The sequence below is a fragment of the Amphiprion ocellaris genome, chromosome 2 (assembly GCF_022539595.1).
Source record: "Amphiprion ocellaris isolate individual 3 ecotype Okinawa chromosome 2, ASM2253959v1, whole genome shotgun sequence".
Lineage (NCBI taxonomy): Eukaryota > Metazoa > Chordata > Actinopteri > Pomacentridae > Amphiprion > Amphiprion ocellaris.
The window spans coordinates 5,970,460-5,989,412 of NC_072767.1; the positions used below are offsets into that span (position 1 = coordinate 5,970,460).

An 18,953-nucleotide genomic window follows, 5' to 3' on the forward strand; every position below is an offset into this window, starting at 1 on the left:
TATATATATATATATATATATATATATATATATATATATATATATATATACATATTAGTGGTGGGACACGATTTAAAAATTTAATCTAATTACAGGCTTTGTAATTAATTAATCACAATTAATTGCTGTTTTGTCAAATAGCAATATTTGACACAATAAATGAAGTTTTTCAATTCAAATAAAATTGTGGTTGACAGTTGAATCAATGAATAGACATACGTGTTTATAATTTAAAATTTATTTAAAAAAAGGAAAATGGGACATATAGAAAAAAGTGATTTTGATGACTTAAAGCCTGAATTTAGTTGTATTTTCCACTGTATGGCACATAAAATCAGCATAAGTAATTCAAGGAGCTTCAGAAAGTTGAAAATCCAAAGATTCATTCTGTTTTCATCTTTTCTGAGTCTGATAAATGGTGTAATTTTGATGGTTCTTTTTATAGGAATATCAATTTTTATTTCTGTAATTTTTTCATAAACAAAAAGTTTATAATTAAGTTATTAAAAGAGATATTTTTGTTGTTTAGGTTATTCCTCCTCCAAGGAGGCAGAGCCTCAACGGAGTAAAAACTTAAACCACAAAATGTTTCATTTCTATTTATCTGCATTTTTCATCTGTCTGCTACATTCACAGATTACTGCAAATCTAAGTGCAATTATAGCGATTTTATTCAACATTTTAAGACTTTCTGTAAACTCAAGCACTGTCTAGAAAAGTGGTCTATTATAGGATGGCTACACCGTTAGCCGTTAGCATGACTCGTAGCTAACGTTAGCTCTGGTGCTAACAGCAACATGTTTTACATTGAGGTGATACCGTCGGCTTGAAGTGACGCAGTGATCAGAAAACTCTTTGTTGTACAATTTGCACACAACCAGGCTTTTATCCAAGCTGTCATCGGGAAGATTTTTAAAAGAAAAATTTCTGTCCAACAAGCTCAATCTCCTCTTCCTTCACTGTTCACCAGTGCCTGACTTCACTCAGTGCTTCCTGTGCTTCTTCTTCATGCTACCAACAGACTTTAGGTTCATTACCGCCACCTACTGGGCTGGAGTGTTCATCAGAGTTACTGGTGTGCCAGAAATGAGGGAACTGAGGAGGGTGCAAGTAATTGCGTTTTTAATTTTAACGCGTTATTCCCGCTGCAATTAATTAAATTAAATTATTTTTTTTAAATAATTTAAGTGTGAAGCGGTTGGGATGAGGATCAGCACCTCCAAATCCGAGTCCATGGTCCTCAGCCGGAAAAGGGTGGAGTGCACTCTCCGGGTCAGGGATGAGGTCCTGCCCCAAGTGGAGGAGTTTAAGTACCTCGGGGTCTTGTTCACGAGTGAGGGAAGGATGGAACGAGAGATCGACCGGCGGATTGCTACGGCCTCCGCAGTAATGCGGGCGCTGTACAGGTCCGTCGTGGTAAAGAGGGAGCTGAGCCGAAAGGCGAAGCTCTCAATTTACCGGTCGATCTACGTTCCTACCCTCACCTATGGTCACGAGCTTTGGGTAGTGACCGAAAGAACAAGATCGCGGGTACAAGCGGCTGAAATGAGTTTCCTCCGCAGGGTGGCTGGGCTCTCCCTTAGAGATAGGGTGAGAAGCTCGGCCATCCGGGAGGATCTCAGAGTAGAGCCGCTGCTCCTCCGCGTAGAGAGGAGCCAGATGAGGTGGCTCGGGCATCTAATTAGGATGCCTCCTGGACGCCTCCCTGGTGAGGTGTTTAGGGCACGTCCCACTGGGAAGAGGCCCCGGGGAAGACCCAGGACACGCTGGAGAGACTATGTCTCCCAGCTGGCCTGGGAACGCCTTGGGGTCCCCCGGGAGGAGCTAGATGATGTGGCCGGGGAGAGGGAGGTCTGGGCTTCCCTCCTAAAGCTGCTGCCCCCGCGACCCGACCCGGATCAGCGGTAGAAGATGGATGGATGGATGGATATATATATAATCAGTGTTATATATATATATATATATATATATATATATATATATATATATATATATTTTTTTTTTTTTTTTTTTTTTTTTTTTTTTTAATTTATTTATTTTTTTTTTTTAATGTTTTTGTTGTTTTGACATTTTTTGTCTGACTTTAGTAATATATAATTGTATAATTTTTGTAATTTTTTGGCTCGCTTTTGTCATTTGTCTCTTTTTTTCCCACTTAGTAATTTTTTGGTCTAATTTTTTGTCTGTTTTTGTTTTGTTTCATGTCTGTCTCATTTTTTGTCATTTTGTTTCTTGTTTTTGCTGGTTTTTTGTCTCGTTTGTGTCATTTGTGTTCATTTTTTGTCACTTTGTAATGTTTTTGTCCCTTTTTGGTTTTGTTTCGTGCCTAATTTTTTTGTCATTTTGTGTCTTGTTTTTCATTTTGTCTCATTTTTGTAATATTTTCTCATTTTTGTTGTTTTTTGTCTTTTTTTGTCTGACTTGTCATTTGTCTCATGTTTTTGTCATTTTGTTTCTCGTTTTTGCCATTTTGTGTTTCCTTTTTGTCTCTTTTTTGCACTAAAACAAAGGAACCATTAGGAGTTGTGGTTATTTATAGGTTATTATGCTGTGGTTTTACTGGTTTTACTGGAGATCAGACTGGACTGGATGTGGAACCTGGACTAGGCTGAGTTTGACTCTCCTGGTTTAAATGATGGAAGCGTTTATCTGTGGCCACAACAGACTGATCAGTTTAGTTCAGTTAATATCATGTGCTGGTTTGTCTGATTTTAAAGCTGGTCTTTAAACTGACCCAGGATCAGGTTTCCTACGGACACGATGCTCTCATGGTTGGACCTCTGCAGATCTTCATCGTCCTGATTCTCTCGTCTCCACGTCTGGAAGCAGAAACACAAAAAAGACTCGACAAAGATGTTAAATTAAACCACAGAAACACAGATGTGATCCTGAATGAAAACCCAACATTCAGTAAATAAAAAGTTATTCAGGATCAGAAACACAGATCTGATCCTGAATAAAAACATTATTTATTGCTCCTCACCTCCTCTGGTCTTCCGGTCCGGCTCAGGGAGGACAGCTTCCACTCCTCCCAGGATGGAGGAGGTTTCCTGGGGAGGGAGCTGGTCTTCTCCTCGACTCTGTGCTCCTCTTCCTCCTCCTCCTCCTCCTCCTCCTCCTCCTCCTCCTCCTCATCTACGGCCATCTCCCTGCTATCTTCTCCTCTCTGCAGCAGGCAGGAGGTCCTGGAGGAGGAGGCGTATCGAGGAAGACCTCCGTCCAGGATCAGCTCCGGCTCCTCCTCGTCCTGACGGAGGTCTTCAGGGAGGATGGAGCCGTCACCGAAACCCTGAGACACCAAGAGAAAGAAGATAAACTCCAGATTATTAAAGTTTAAAATCATAAAACCAAAGTTCCCGCTGTTAGTAAAGGTTCGTTCTTCCTTCACGACGGATCTCAGTTAAAATCAGATCAAATGTTCCATCCTTGAAGCTCTAATGTGACGTCCAGACACTCAACTCTGATCATTAATAAAGTTACTGTAAGTAAGAAAATTATTTAAAAAGCTTCAGAAAATGTTCAGAATGACTCAAAGAATTGTTCAAAATTACTTGAAAGTTGTCCTAAATTGTTCAAATTGGTCCAAAATGACTAAAAATTTGTAAATTTTTGTGTCTTTAATTAGTGACACCTGGTTGGATGTAAAACTGATCTGGTTGCAGTTTTTATCCAAACTCAAATGTGTTTTTCATTCATCAGAAATGTCTCAAAATGTCATTAAAGTTATCCAGAACTACACAAAAATCATCTCAAATTTCTCAATATTTGTCAGAAATGGTTAAAAAAAAGCTTGAAATGACAAAAGATGACCAAAATTACACCAAATTCTACCAAAATTATTGGTCCAAAAATGACAAAAAAAACAAAAATTGGTCACATTTCAATCAGTGTTCAGACTGAGACTCCTGGATGGATTTAAACTCATCTCGAGTCAGTTTTTCTCAGAACTCAGATGTGTTTTTTCTCCTTAAAGGTCATGTGTCTATCTGCTGGACTGGTGAAGTCCTGAGGCTCAGAAATGATGGAAAAAGTCCATTAAAAAGTGATAAATCTGGACCCACCTCTATGGACTTCAAGGACCTGGAACTCTGGAAATATTCCCAGTATGAAGGTAGAACTCTGATCATTGATAAAGTTACTGGAGATGAAGAACCAGATGTTCTGAGGAGGTTTGTTTAAAGACTGATTTTTCATGGAATGACCCTTTTGTTCAGTCTGTGCCTCAAATAAAGACAAAAAAGACTAAATAAATACTAAAGCAGGATGTAAAATAGTGGAAAACACATTATGAACTTATAAATTGTTCATTTTAAGGTGAAAAACATCAACGTGATGTTTAATATGCAGCCCAAATACATGAAACCAGTTTATTAGTTTATATCCAGCATCTAGACGGATGGATGGATGGATGGATGGATGGATGATGGGTGGATGGATGGATGGACGGATGGATGGAAGGATGATGGATGGACGGATGGATGGATGGATGGATGGATGATGGATGGATGGATGGATGGATGGGATGATGGGTGGATGGATGGATGGATGGATGGATGGATGGATGGATGGATGGATGGATGGATGGACGGACGGATGGAAGGATGATGGATGGACGGATGGATGGATGGATGGATGGATGGATGGATGGATGGATGGATGGATGGATGATGGATGGATGGATGGATGGAAGGATGATGGATGGATGGATCCAAAATGTCCAATTTTACTCCAAATTCGTCCAAAATCATTTAAAATCTGCGCAAAATCACTTAAAATTTCTTCAGAATTACATGGAAATTGTCAAAAATGGCTCAGAAATCATCCAAAACAGTCTAAAATATGTTAAATTGACTCATTTTAACCTTTTAAATTCCATTTTAAGGCCCATAATTGAATATTTGGGTGACTTTAGGATTTGGATCCGATCTTGGACCCATTTTTATCTGTGTATAAAATAATTTCAAACTTGTCCCAAAATATCACTAAAACTTTCAAAAGAATCAAAACATGTCTGAATGGAAACTAAATTTGAATGAAATTATTTTGAAATGAATGTCCAAAGTGACTCACACGTTGCCCAAAACTACTCATAAATGGTCCCCAATAACTTCAAACTGTCCAAAATGACTCCAAATGTATCAAAAATGACTTAAAGCTTGTCCAAAATCACTCAGAATGACTCAAACTTATTAATCTTGAGGGAAATTCAATGTGTCTTCCTCCTCTTTCTTCTTCCTGCAAATACTTTAAACTTGAACCTGACAAACAGAACCAGGGGAAGGTGTGAGAACATGAAGAAATCCATGTTCCTGCAGCAAACGGCTCCATCAGAGCTTCTTTTCTTCTCATTTCTGTCTGACAGCAGCCTCCAGCCGGCAGCTCTTCCCCTCAGAGCAGAAACTAAACTGAAAACTGCAGCTCTCACTAAATCTAAAACTTGACGTACTTTGAACATTAGCCTTCATCTCTGGACACATAAAGGTTTCCTCCAACTCCCCAAAGAGCCTCCCTCAGCAGATACTGGGGGGATATCCTGTTCTTAACGTTACGACGCAGACATTAGCCCGCGCCGGGAAATATTAATGACAACACTTAGGCTAATTTCCATCGACGAAGCCTCATCGTCAAGGACTCTGGTCCTCTTCTTTTAATTTGGGCCTGGGAAGCCGGCCCATCACGGCCGTATAATGGAGGTGAGGAGCAGACGGCGGCGGCGGCGCAGAGCTCATAACGCTAACAGGATGTTCTGCAGACTGATGTGTATTGGCCGTGACTGCATGGCCTCATATTCATAAGATTTAAAGACGCTGTCATTTAATATCTCGGCCATTAGAAGATGAGGACAGCGGAGATGACGAGTCGACGTCATGGAGAGAAGCTTTCAGAGAACGCAGCGCTGCAGCAGGAACTGCAGCAAAACGATGGGAGACAGGTTTACTGACAGGTGAGGAATCTACCTGCAGGTGAGGAATCTACCTGCAGGTGAGGAATCTACCTGTAGGTGAGGAATCTACCTACAGGTGAGGAATCTACCTGCAGGTGAGGAATCTACCTGTAGTTGAGGAATCTACCTGTAGGTGAGGAATCTCCTACAGGTGAGGAATCTACCTGTAGGTGAGGAATCTACCTGTAGGTGAGGAATCTACCTACAGGTGAGGAATCTACCTGTAGGTGAGGAATCTACCTGTAGGTGAGGAATCTACCTACAGGTGAGGAATCTACCTGTAGTTGAGGAATCTACCTGCAGGTGAGGAATCTACCTGCAGGTGAGGAATCTACCTGTAGGTGAGGAATCTACCTGTAGGTGAGGAATCTACCTACAGGTGAGGAATCTACCTGCAGGTGAGGAATCTACCTGTAGTTGAGGAATCTACCTGTAGGTGAGGAATCTCCTACAGGTGAGGAATCTACCTGTAGGTGAGGAATCTACCTGCAGGTGAGGAATCTACCTGCAGGTGAGGAATCTACCTGCAGGTGAGGAATCTACCTGCAGGTGAGGAATCTACCTGCAGGTGAGGAATCTACGTACAGGTGAGGAATCTACCTGTAGGTGAGGAATCTACCTGCAGGTGAGGAATCTACCTGCAGGTGAGGAATCTACCTGTAGTTGAGGAATCTACCTGTAGGTGAGGAATCTCCTACAGGTGAGGAATCTACCTGTAGGTGAGGAATCTACCTACAGGTGAGGAATCTACCTGCAGGTGAGGAATCTCCTACAGGTGAGGAATCTACCTACAGGTGAGGAATCTACCTGTAGGTGAGGAATCTACCTGCAGGTGAGGAATCTACCTACAGGTGAGGAATCTACTTACAGGTTAGGAATCTACCTACAGGTGAGGAATCTACCTGTAGGTGAGGAATCTACCTGTAGGTGAGGAATCTACCTGTAGGTGAGGAATCTACCTACAGGTAAGTAATCTACCTACAGGTGAGGAACCTACCTGTAGGTGAGGAATCTCCTACAGGTGAGGAATCTACCTGCAGGTGAGGAATCTACCTGCAGGTGAGGAATCTACCTGCAGGTGAGGAATCTACCTGCAGGTGAGGAATCTACGTACAGGTGAGGAATCTACCTGCAGGTGAGGAATCTACCTGCAGGTGAGGAATCTACCTGTAGTTGAGGAATCTACCTGTAGGTGAGGAATCTCCTACAGGTGAGGAATCTACCTGTAGGTGAGGAATCTACCTACAGGTGAGGAATCTACCTGCAGGTGAGGAATCTCCTACAGGTGAGGAATCTACCTACAGGTGAGGAATCTACCTGTAGGTGAGGAATCTACCTGCAGGTGAGGAATCTACCTACAGGTGAGGAATCTACGTACAGGTGAGGAATCTACCTACAGGTGAGGAATCTACCTGTAGGTGAGGAATCTACCTGTAGGTGAGGAATCTACCTGTAGGTGAGGAATCTACCTACAGGTAAGTAATCTACCTACAGGTGAGGAACCTACCTACAGGTGAGGAATCTATCTACAGGTGAGGAATCTATGTACAGGTGAGAAATCTACCTGTAGGTGAGGAATCTACCTACAGATGAGGAATCTACCTACAGGTGAGGAATCTACCTGTAGGTGAGGAATCTACCTGTAGGTGAGGAATCTACCTACAGGTGAGGAATCTATGTACAGGTGAGGAATCTACCTGTAGGTGAGGAATCTACCTGCAGGTGAGGAATCTACCTACAGGTGAGGAATCTACCTGCAGGTGAGGAATCTACCTGCAGGTGAGGAATCTACCTGCAGGTGAGGAATCTACGTACAGGTGAGGAATCTACCTGTAGGTGAGGAATCTACCTGCAGGTGAGGAATCTACCTGCAGGTGAGGAATCTACCTGTAGTTGAGGAATCTACCTGTAGGTGAGGAATCTCCTACAGGTGAGGAATCTACCTGTAGGTGAGGAATCTACCTACAGGTGAGGAATCTACCTGCAGGTGAGGAATCTCCTACAGGTGAGGAATCTACCTACAGGTGAGGAATCTACCTGTAGGTGAGGAATCTACCTGCAGGTGAGGAATCTACCTACAGGTGAGGAATCTACGTACAGGTGAGGAATCTACCTACAGGTGAGGAATCTACCTGTAGGTGAGGAATCTACCTGTAGGTGAGGAATCTACCTGTAGGTGAGGAATCTACCTACAGGTAAGTAATCTACCTACAGGTGAGGAACCTACCTGTAGGTGAGGAATCTCCTACAGGTGAGGAATCTACCTGCAGGTGAGGAATCTACCTGCAGGTGAGGAATCTACCTGCAGGTGAGGAATCTACCTGCAGGTGAGGAATCTACGTACAGGTGAGGAATCTACCTGCAGGTGAGGAATCTACCTGCAGGTGAGGAATCTACCTGTAGTTGAGGAATCTACCTGTAGGTGAGGAATCTCCTACAGGTGAGGAATCTACCTGTAGGTGAGGAATCTACCTACAGGTGAGGAATCTACCTGCAGGTGAGGAATCTCCTACAGGTGAGGAATCTACCTACAGGTGAGGAATCTACCTGTAGGTGAGGAATCTACCTGCAGGTGAGGAATCTACCTACAGGTGAGGAATCTACGTACAGGTGAGGAATCTACCTACAGGTGAGGAATCTACCTGTAGGTGAGGAATCTACCTGTAGGTGAGGAATCTACCTACAGGTAAGTAATCTACCTACAGGTGAGGAACCTACCTACAGGTGAGGAATCTATCTACAGGTGAGGAATCTATGTACAGGTGAGAAATCTACCTGTAGGTGAGGAATCTACCTACAGATGAGGAATCTACCTACAGGTGAGGAATCTACCTGTAGGTGAGGAATCTACCTGTAGGTGAGGAATCTACCTACAGGTGAGGAATCTATGTACAGGTGAGGAATCTACCTGTAGGTGAGGAATCTACCTGCAGGTGAGGAATCTACCTACAGGTGAGGAATCTACCTGCAGGTGAGGAATCTACCTGCAGGTGAGGAATCTACCTGCAGGTGAGGAATCTACCTACAGGTGAGGAATCTACTTAAAGGTGATTTGCAAAAACCGGTTAAGAAAGTCAAACAATATCAATAAAATCTGTGAAAACAAAGAATAAAATGTCTGAAAAATGTCAGAAAACATGAATAAAATGACAAAGAATGAACAAAGAACACTGGATTCTGCTGTGTTCTGTTGTGTTCTACTGTGTTCTGTTGTGTTCTAACTGCAGCTCTACACAAACAGCAGCAGATCGGTTCGACCTCCGGGAGCTAACGAGGTGTGGACGTTAACGGGTTCTCCGGTCAGCTGACGAAACGATCCGCCACTGAAGTGACAGCACCGACGTTCTTTATGGGAACCCATCAGAGACCTGTGGGCTGTGAAAGAACCTCTTCAGCCAAATTAGCTGCATATAAAACAGGAGATAAAACAGACCGCGGCGCAGAGGACATGAGGAACGGCAGAACAGAACAGAACAGAACACAGGAGAACACAACAGAACCCAGAGGACCACAGTGGGTTCTGGTTCTACGAGAGATGGAGGGCGTCCAGCAAAGATCCTGATCCTGATCTAAGATCTTTGTCTTGTCTGAACACTTAAGGTTCTGAAGTGGAACCGTGATAAACTCATCGTACTGAATGTATTGATTATTTTAGAACTTTTTCATGTCAGTCTGGTTCCTTTCAACATCTCAGATTCTGTTCAGTTTATTTATTTGTTATTTAGGACCCAAAACTAAGTTCTAGAAAATGTTTGGGCTGAATTTTGACAATTTCATGTTTTCAGAAGTGTAAATTCTTTTTTTTTTTAAAAACCTGAGAAGTTATTTAAAGGTTCAATATCTCCAGAAATTAAACTCAAACAGCCATGAAATGTGGAGAGAACAGACGGAATAGTTTCATCAGGTCAGAATGATTGAATAGATAAAAGGAGAAATTTGAAGTTTTGAACTGTGAAAATAGCAAGAAATCTCCAATCTCTGGTCTAGTGTCTCCACAAAGTTCCTGTAAGTGTATATCTATGGATGGATCCATATTTCTACTAAAATACAGTCTTTGGTCCACATTTCTCCAACTGTTGAGGCTCTAACATCAGTAGAATCTGATGGGTTAAAGTTTGACCAGACAAGGGTCCAGTTTTTAGATATGTTGACTTGAGTTCCATCCAAAATTATTTAAATGACTCAAAACTAATCAAAATTGACTTGAAAGTCATCCAACATTACTCCAAAATGACCTCTAACTTGTCCAAGATTACTCAAAAAATTGTCTAAAATGACTCAAAATTTGTCCAAAATGATAAAAAACTTGTGTCCAAAATCAAATAAAGACTGTCCAAAGTTACTTGAAACTTGCCTAGAATGACTCAGAACTGTCCAAAATGACAATAATCAACAATTATTAGTCCTTGAAAATGGAAAAAAGGGCTGAACGTTCAATCCGTCCAATGGTCTAGTGTCTCCATCAAGTTCCTGTAAGTGTATATCTATGGATGGATCCATATTTCTACTAAAATAAAGTCTTTGTTCGACATTTCTCCAACTGTTGAGGCTCTAACATCAGTAGAACCTGATGCTTTTGTGCTGCTGCCAATAGTAGGAGGAAATATAAATCATATTAGTCATTTGGATCTGTTTGAAACTATTTTGTCTGTGTGAACACCAACATCTAGACCTCTATGAACATCAACATCTGGACCTCTATGAACATCAACATCTGGACCTCTATGAACTCCAGGTTCTGTTTCCTACCAATGAGTCCGCATCAATATTTACTCTGAATGTTATTTTCTCTGCAGACATCCAGTAAATGTTGGTGGATTTTGAGCATAAAGACGATTATCTTTTACATCGGGAGACACAAACTGATGTTTTTGTTGCACTTGCACTTTCCTGTACTGTGGGGCTCATTAGTACTGCAGTAGTAAGTGTACTGCAGTATTTTCCTGTACTGCAGTACTGCGTGTACTGCTGCTGAGGACCATGGTGTCCTCACAGTACCCCCCCTCCCTCCGACTACTTAAGAGATGCTGCTGGTTGAGCTGATGGAGCACTTTATCCCATTCAGCCGTCCAGCTGAGTCAGCAGCCGGGAGACAGAGGAGAGAGGGGGAGAGGGTGAAGGAAGGTGAACGGGAGGGAGAGATGGAGGAGATGGAGGTGATAGAGGAGAGAGGAGGAAGGAGGGAGAGAGAGATGGAGGAGATGGAGGTGATAGAGAGGAGGAAGGAGGGGACAGGAAGCGCCGCGACCCGGAGAGAAGCCGGCGGTCAGGCGGCCGATGTGTGAGCTTCACGGACGGTTAGAGCTCGACAGCAGCAGGACGGTTAGTCTGAGCTGCAGCAAGACGGACGTTTGTCAGGAAATTAATGCCTTCTATAACGTAAAGCAAAGGAATTAAGGTAAATTACATGTTCTAGTTGAATTAAAATCAACCTGCTGCAGTAAAAACAATAAAAATCAGCTTTACATTCTGAAATCAGAGCTGCAGCTGAACACTGTTTTATTTTGGATGAATCATTTGGTCGATGAAACGTCAGAAAACTGAGAAATTTCTATCATGGCTTCAGAAATCACAAAATATTAACCCAGGAAACCATCTTAGATTTACAGTTAGAGCTCGACAGCAGCAGGACGGTTAGTCTGAGCTGCAGGAAGACGAACATTTGTCAGGAAAATAATGCCGTCTATAAAATTAAACACAGGATTTTAGGTAAATTACATGTTTTAGTCTAAAGAAAATCAAGCTGCTGCAGTAAAAACTACAAAAATCTGCTTTAAATTTTGGTGACAGGAAGAAGCCTGAAATCAGAGCTGCAGCTAAACACGGTTTCATTTGTTTTATTCTGGATGAATCGTTTGGATAAAACGTCAGAAAACTGAGAAATTTCCATCACAGTTAAAATCCCAACATATTAAATGTGTTCTAATGGAAGGAACCCAGAAATGCTGTAAATTTCTACATTTGCAGCTGAAACATCAAAGTTCTAAACCTCGTCGTGTCTCCAGCATCAGATCAGAGGTTCTGGACGTTTAGTTTGGATCCAGATGTTCATTTAAGGTTTTAGGTTCTACGTTCCTCCTCGCAGGGACTGATTTTGTGTTACTCTGAGCGTCTGGACTCTGAGATCTTTAACATCTGTCTGAAACTGATTAATAAACGGCCAACAGCTTCGTTCACGTACTCGTTTGCCAACCTGTTCATGACACTTTGACTTAAAAAACCATTTCAGCTAAAGTTCTCTGGATTAATGGTGTCCACAGAGAATCTTTTTTTAAGGTTCTTAGATGCACATTTGTCAGTTCTTTCAGGAAATGGATCATTCCAGACCTGGAGGACATTTTCCATCCAATAATCCACGTATTAAACCCTAAAACATGCAGTAGTTGTGTAAATGTTCTTGTCCTGAGACCAAATCTATAAAACTAGGAGAAAATTAAATATAAAAAAATAAAATAAATAAATATAGTTTAAAATGTTTTAAATACTAAATAAGTCTGGAGTTCCCCTAAAATGGGGGGACTGAAGACTCCAATAAAACAGTTCAAATAAAATTTAAATCTCCTTTTTTGGCTTTATTTTTTTTACTCATCTCTGTAATTGTGGGAACATTTTTTTAATCAACATAATATTTTAAGTAATAATTATTATTCATGGAACGTTTCCCACAACGTTTTAGCAGAATCTAGTGATGACGTTTTTGTCATTTTATGTCTCATTTTTGTCATTTTATGTCTCATTTTCGTTGTTTTGTGTCTCGTTTTTGTCGTTTTGTGTCTCGTTTTTGTCGTTTTGTGTCTCATTTTTGTCATTTTGTGTCTCATTTTTGTCATTTTGTGTCTCGTTTTTGTCATTTTGTGTCTCGTTTTTTTCATTTTGTTTCTTGTTTTTGTCGTGTTGTGTCTCATTTTGTTGTTTGGTGTCATTTTTGTCATTTTATGTCTCATTTTTGTCATTGTTTTGTCTCGTTTTTGTCTTTTTTTGTCTTGTTTTTGGCATATTCTGTCTTATTTTTGTCATTTTCTGTCTCGTATTTGTCATTTTCTATCTCATTTTTGTTGTTTTCATCTCATTTTTGTCATTTTGTGTCTTGTTTTTGACGTTTTCTGTCTCATTTTTGTCGTTTCCATCCTCCAACAGTTTTCCTAAAGAATGGGTAGAACAAAGCTATGTCCTCTCTTCTATTTTCCATCTTTTCATCCCATTGTCAGCCTTGATTGAACGTCTCACTCTACCTCATATTATCAGGATCAGACTAATTCTTTTGACTGTTTTCCATCAGTCAGTTTGTCCTCTTGGTCAGCAGTAACAGCAGCTAAATATCTAGCTTCTACATTGTGTTAGCTAATGTTGTTGAAAGGCTCATTGATGATTAGAAAACCCTTGTGTAGTTATGTTAGCACATGAATGAAAATGAGAGTTTTCATGGAAGACATGGAATTTTCTGGGTGACCCCAAACTTTTGAACGGCAGTGTAGGTCAACTTTAACTCATTTAGAGCAACTTCAGCTAAAATAGAACGACTTTAACTAATATTGGGCAACTTTGGACTGAAATGAAGCTGTTTCCTGCGATAATATTTCCATCTGTGTCGTCCAGTTCTGTTTTCTGGCATTTTAGTGATAAAAGTGAAATAAGAAGCATCAGAAAACTTCAGAACCTCCATCAGCATCTGGTTTTTCTCAGATCTGTTTGTATAAAACAGCAAAGATCATTAATTTATGGAAGACTAGCTCCAGACGGATCATGTTGGAGTTTAACCAGAGTCTAACTCTACATTTTGACTCTTTTATTCTGTTTAAATAAAGAGTTGTCGTGTTGCAGCGGCTGCTTTCCATCATTTATCACTTTTTAAATCCTCTCTGATGAATCCTCTCTGAACTCTGCTCCTATCCCTCTTCATCCCCGTCAGGCTGCACGTATTTATTTATATTTATTTACATTCATTTATTCATTTTTCTCTACGGTCGGATCTCTTGGCAGCGCTGCTCAGCCGGTGTCGGACCGATAAAGCAAACGGCAGCGAAACGAGCGACGAGTCCAGATTTCAATTTGGAAGATGAACGGAGATGGAGGGAGGAAGGAATGATGTGGAGGAGGAGAAGATCTTAATGGTCCAATTAGTCTGAAGCAGCTTGATTAACTTCAACAGGAGAGACAGAGTGGACTCAGTGGTCACTTTATTAGGAACACCTGTTAAACCCTGACGCTCTCATTCACGCTTTTATTTGTGTTTCTCCAACATGAAGGTGAACCAGAAACATGTTTCATTAAAGAACCTCCGCTGAATAAGAGCTCCTGTTTTAAGGCTTGATTGGCTCAGCTTCCACATCAATGGTACCATTTATATTCCATGTTTTCTGTGTTGTTTGCTAACCCTACTCTGATCACAGTAACAGGGTTGCTAATCCATGCTAATGTTAGCTTTTTCTCAGCAGTAGAAGCTAGATATTTAGCTGCTGTTACTGCTGACCAAGAGGACAAACTGACTGATGGAAAACAGTCAAAAGAATTAGTCTGATCCTGATAATATGAGGTAGAGTGAGACGTTCAATCAAGGCTGACAATGTGATGAAAATATGGAAAATAGAAAAGAGGACATAGCTTTGCTCTACACATTCTTTAGGAACACTGTTGGATGATGGAAACGACAAAAATGAGACATAAAATGATGAGACACAAAATGACAAAAACTAGACACAAAATGACAAAAACTAGACACAAAATGACAAAAACAAGACACAAAATGACAAAAACTAGACACAAAATGAAAAAAAAGACAGAAAATGACAAAAACAAGACAGAAAATGACAAAAATATGACAAAAACGAGACAAAAAGACAAAAACGACACATAAAATGACAAAAACAAGACACAAAATCGCAAAAACAAGACAGAAAATGACAAAAACAAGACACAGAAACCATTAACTGCTACAAAAGTCTCTGTCATGTTGGCCCTTTGTTAGCTAAACCCAACAAAGCTCTCGATCTCACAAAGACCTAAATCAAGATAAACCCGGTCTCTGGTCAGTTCTGGCTGTTCTGGAGTCAGTTTCATTCACGTCGCCAACATTTTTCCAGCTTCATACAAAATGAAAAAGCATCAGTTTAAAAGTGTCTGTTACCTTTGGGACACGTAGCTGGATGTTCATAGGAGACACCTGGATGCTGTCCTCCTCCTTCCTCTCAGGTGACTCCACCTACAAACGGGTCAGAGTGAAGTCAACACATCGAGATGTAAATTCAGGAGCTTCTGGACCAAACTGCTGCTGAAGTTCATTTAAAACCAGAAGAACTTTACAAACACTGAGAAGAGTCTCAAAGAAACCTGAAATATCTGGACCTAAAGGTGGAGGAACTGAAGATCCTAGAAGGTTTGGCTCCACTAGTTGGTGGTTTGGATCCCAAAGTAAAAGTCTGGACCTACAGACAAAAAGTCTCAACGAAAGAGCAGAAGGTTTGACATCGTCTGATGTGCTACTAGAAGGTTTGGATCTACAACCAAGTAGTCTTTATGAACAACTGGAACTCATGGAGCTAGAGCTGGAGATACAACTAGAAGGTCTAAGATCAGCAGCTAGAAGATCTACAGTTCATCAGTCACCTTCGACTCAAAGATCTGGACCTGGACCAGGAAGCAGAAGGTTCAAAACTGAAGCTAAAGGATCTGATCTAGACTTAGAAGAGGTTCCAAGACTGGGACCCTGAAGCCAGCAGGTCCAGACCTACCAGAGGTTTCCTGATGCCCAGGCGGACGGTTCCAGGCGGGGCGGACTTCAGAACCTCCACGGCCTCGGCCAGGGTGAGCATGTCCAGCTGGGTCTGGTTGACCGACACCAGCTGGTCTCCAGGAAGCAAACTGCCACGACGTTCTGCAGAACCACCGGGAACCAGAGACCGGATCACCATCACACAGCGACCAGGGTCCAACGGGTCCTGGAGAGCAACAAGCAGAACATTAGATGGAACCAGAACTGGTTTCTATGAAGGTTTGTGAAGGTTCTCAGTCGTCCTGGTCACAGCAAACTCAGCAGAACCGGACTTGTTTTTGGTTCTTGAGGATGATTCACCTTCATCCAAGAGGCTTGTTCGGTTCTAACTTCCTGTTTGAGGAGACGGGAGCTGATCAAGGTGTGACTGGTGGTGAACCTACCTGGAGAAGAACCTCGTAACTACCTGATAAGTGAAGCCATAAACCTTCTCCTGTGTTTGGAGATGATGGTTCCAGTTTCTCTGGAAGTCTTTTCTCTGATTTATTTATTTATCAGCAGATTTATGAAGGTTTATTTGGTTTATCTCCTCTCTGATGGTTGGTTCTGTTGAATATTCTCGTCCACCACTCCACAGGTTCTAGATTTTTTTTTTTAAGTTGAAAATTCTGTTGGAGAACGTTGAGTTTAATCACCAGAAACTTTCACCAAATCTCAGAATAACATCCTGAAATTTCATCAAAAAAATGTGAAACCCAGAAACTGTTCAGAGGAAAAGTTTTTACATTTAAAAATGTATCTAACAAAACTCGACATTAAAAAACATGTTTTACTGCTCGAAAACACATATTTTTGTCACACTGTGCATTTTAAACTGTGATTTTTGGAATAATTTACTGTTATTTTACTTGTTTTGTTTAAATACAGAAAATAAAAACACTCATTTTATGCACAATTACCGGTATATACTTTATTTTGGGGGATTTTCTTGAATACATTTGCATGTTTTATTGCTCAAAAACACATTATTGTTATCATACTGTCCATTTTAGCTCATTCTAACTGAGATGTTTAGGATAATTGACTCATTTTTACAGATTTTACCTGTTTTGTTGGAAGAGAACTAATAAAAACACTCAAAAATTTTAATAAAATGAAATAAAATCCAGAATTAATTTCTGTTTGAATTTTTAGAGGCATTTAAAATGTTGAAAATTAACTTTATTTACATTTTATGCACAATTAATAAATTTTACTGAAGACACTTGCATATTTTATTGCGCAAAAACAGACATTTTTTTTTACCATATTTTACATTTTTAGCCGCAATTTTTTAGTAGAATTGGCTTGTTTTTACAGATTTTTTGTTGAAATACAGATAGTAACTAATAAAAATACTCAGAAATGTAAAATAAAATTGACAATTTATTTTTGTTTGATTTTTAGAGGGATTTAAAATATTCAAAATTAGCTTTATTAACAAATATTGCTCCAAAGTTCTAAATAATTTAACACCAAATATGTTTCCATCTATAGTTTTCCTTCTGGAGTAGTTGCATTTATTTATTAACTGCCACTTTTTAAAATTCTGGTAGCATTTTAGACTTCTAATCATTCCAATCAATCATTTTTCTTTTATTTATCTTTTTATTTCTTACCGACTCTGATTCAGTTGTTTTTCTGAGCTTTTAGTTTCTAAATCTGCTTTTCACTTCCTGTAAAGAACTCTGAGGTGCTTTTGATTCGTCTGAGACGTGTTTTACTGACATAGAAGCAGGTTCTCAGCCTCGTTCTAACAGGAGAACCGACAGAAGAACCTCGAGACGTCGAGTGAATCTGATTTAATGAGTGAAGAGCAGCAGCAGTACCAGCAGCAGCAGGTGGGGGGCGACAGAGACCAACAAACACCGTCAACAAACAACAACAACAACGAGCCGAGGACAGAAGAAGGAAGCAGAGACGGTAAAACACCGAGGCCTTGTTCTGGAACAGACGATAACTCCAGTCTCTTCAACCCTCCTGTTATGTTCAGGGTCCAATTGACTCATTTTAAAGCAAAAAAATCTAAATAAAAACGTTAAAAGTGGTTTTTCGGCGTGAAATTTCTTCTGCTCGGCTTAAAAACAACAAAGAAAATGCTTCATTTCACATATTTGCACCCTGAACTGAAGATATGTGTTAATTTATCATCTCCTTAAAAATAAAAATGTCAAATAAAACTTTAAAAAAAAATCAATGTCATGTAGAAATATTGTTTTTTTATACTTGAGTCTTTAAAAATGAACATCAAAAAAGCTTTAACATGAGTTATTTATGAAAAACGGGTGGATTATCCTCACTGATCATCTAAATATTGATAGAGATGGAGTAAATAACGAGATATAAATGATGTTTATTGGGATTTTGTTGGTTTTTTAAACATCATCACTGTTCCTGAAAAATAAATCTCACAGGAGAGTTAAAGTTTAAACCGACTCTCTGGAGCTAAAAACGAGGATTCTGACGGTTAAAGCAGGATTTAGTAATCAATATTTCCTGACACGTCACCTCTAAAAGCTGCTCTATAAATAAAATTATTATTATTATTGTTATTTACTCAGGGAATCAGATGTTTTAGTTTTTATTAAATGGTCAGAAATGACAGGAAAAGTCAAACACTTCATTCAGATTCGATCCTTGATGTTGTCATTTATGTAGTTTTTCTGCTTCTTATAGTTTGTTTTGCATTTATTTGTGTTCATTTAGAGCCTTTTTGTTCTGCTTGACTGGATTTTTTTGGGCATTTAGCGTCTTTTTGTGTTGATTTTGCGTCTACTGTTGTTCTGTTTCCATCTGCTGAGGGGTTTTTTGTGTGTTTTCATGTTTCTTCTTGTGTCTGAAATTATTCTACATCTTTCTGTTTTCATCCGATCGTCTCTATTTGTGTTTATGCTGCCCTTTTTATTTAGTCCACATTTAGTATTTTACATGGCTTGTAACATCCCAACCTAGAACTAGAGCAGAAACACTGAAACAGAATCATACGGAGAGCAGTAAGAACAGCATTTATGAAACTAAAAATATATACTGATGAATAGGAAAACCAGCGTCTGTATGAGGACTCTAGTTCTGATGTTGGAACATAAATACTAACATGTGAAACAGAATCACTGGTTTTAGAGCTGCGTTTATCTGATACAGACAGAAGAACCAACGAAGACGTTTAAAAATGACTAAACACTAATTCTACCCTCCTGAACATGATCAGGAAATGGCATTTTTTTGAAACATCATGAGGGAAAAGATCCTGGAATAAATCAT

The 18,953-nt window shown here is 40.0% G+C and overlaps 1 protein-coding gene across 4 annotated transcripts in view; it reads right to left on the reverse strand.

Moving 5' to 3' along the window:
• The window catches only part of patj (PATJ crumbs cell polarity complex component), a 157,946-nt gene that overhangs the window by 82,362 nt on the left and 56,631 nt on the right, over positions 1 to 18,953 (reverse strand). For all 4 annotated transcript variants that reach the window (XM_055004234.1, XM_055004224.1, XM_055004233.1 and 1 more), the window contains exons 19-22: positions 15,673 to 15,879; positions 15,069 to 15,143; positions 2,984 to 3,289; positions 2,735 to 2,819 (exon numbers count right to left, since the gene is read on the reverse strand). In XM_055004234.1, the coding sequence (XP_054860209.1) occupies positions 2,735 to 2,819; positions 2,984 to 3,289; positions 15,069 to 15,143; positions 15,673 to 15,879 (673 nt within the window). The remainder of the gene's footprint in view (positions 1 to 2,734; positions 2,820 to 2,983; positions 3,290 to 15,068; positions 15,144 to 15,672; positions 15,880 to 18,953) is intronic.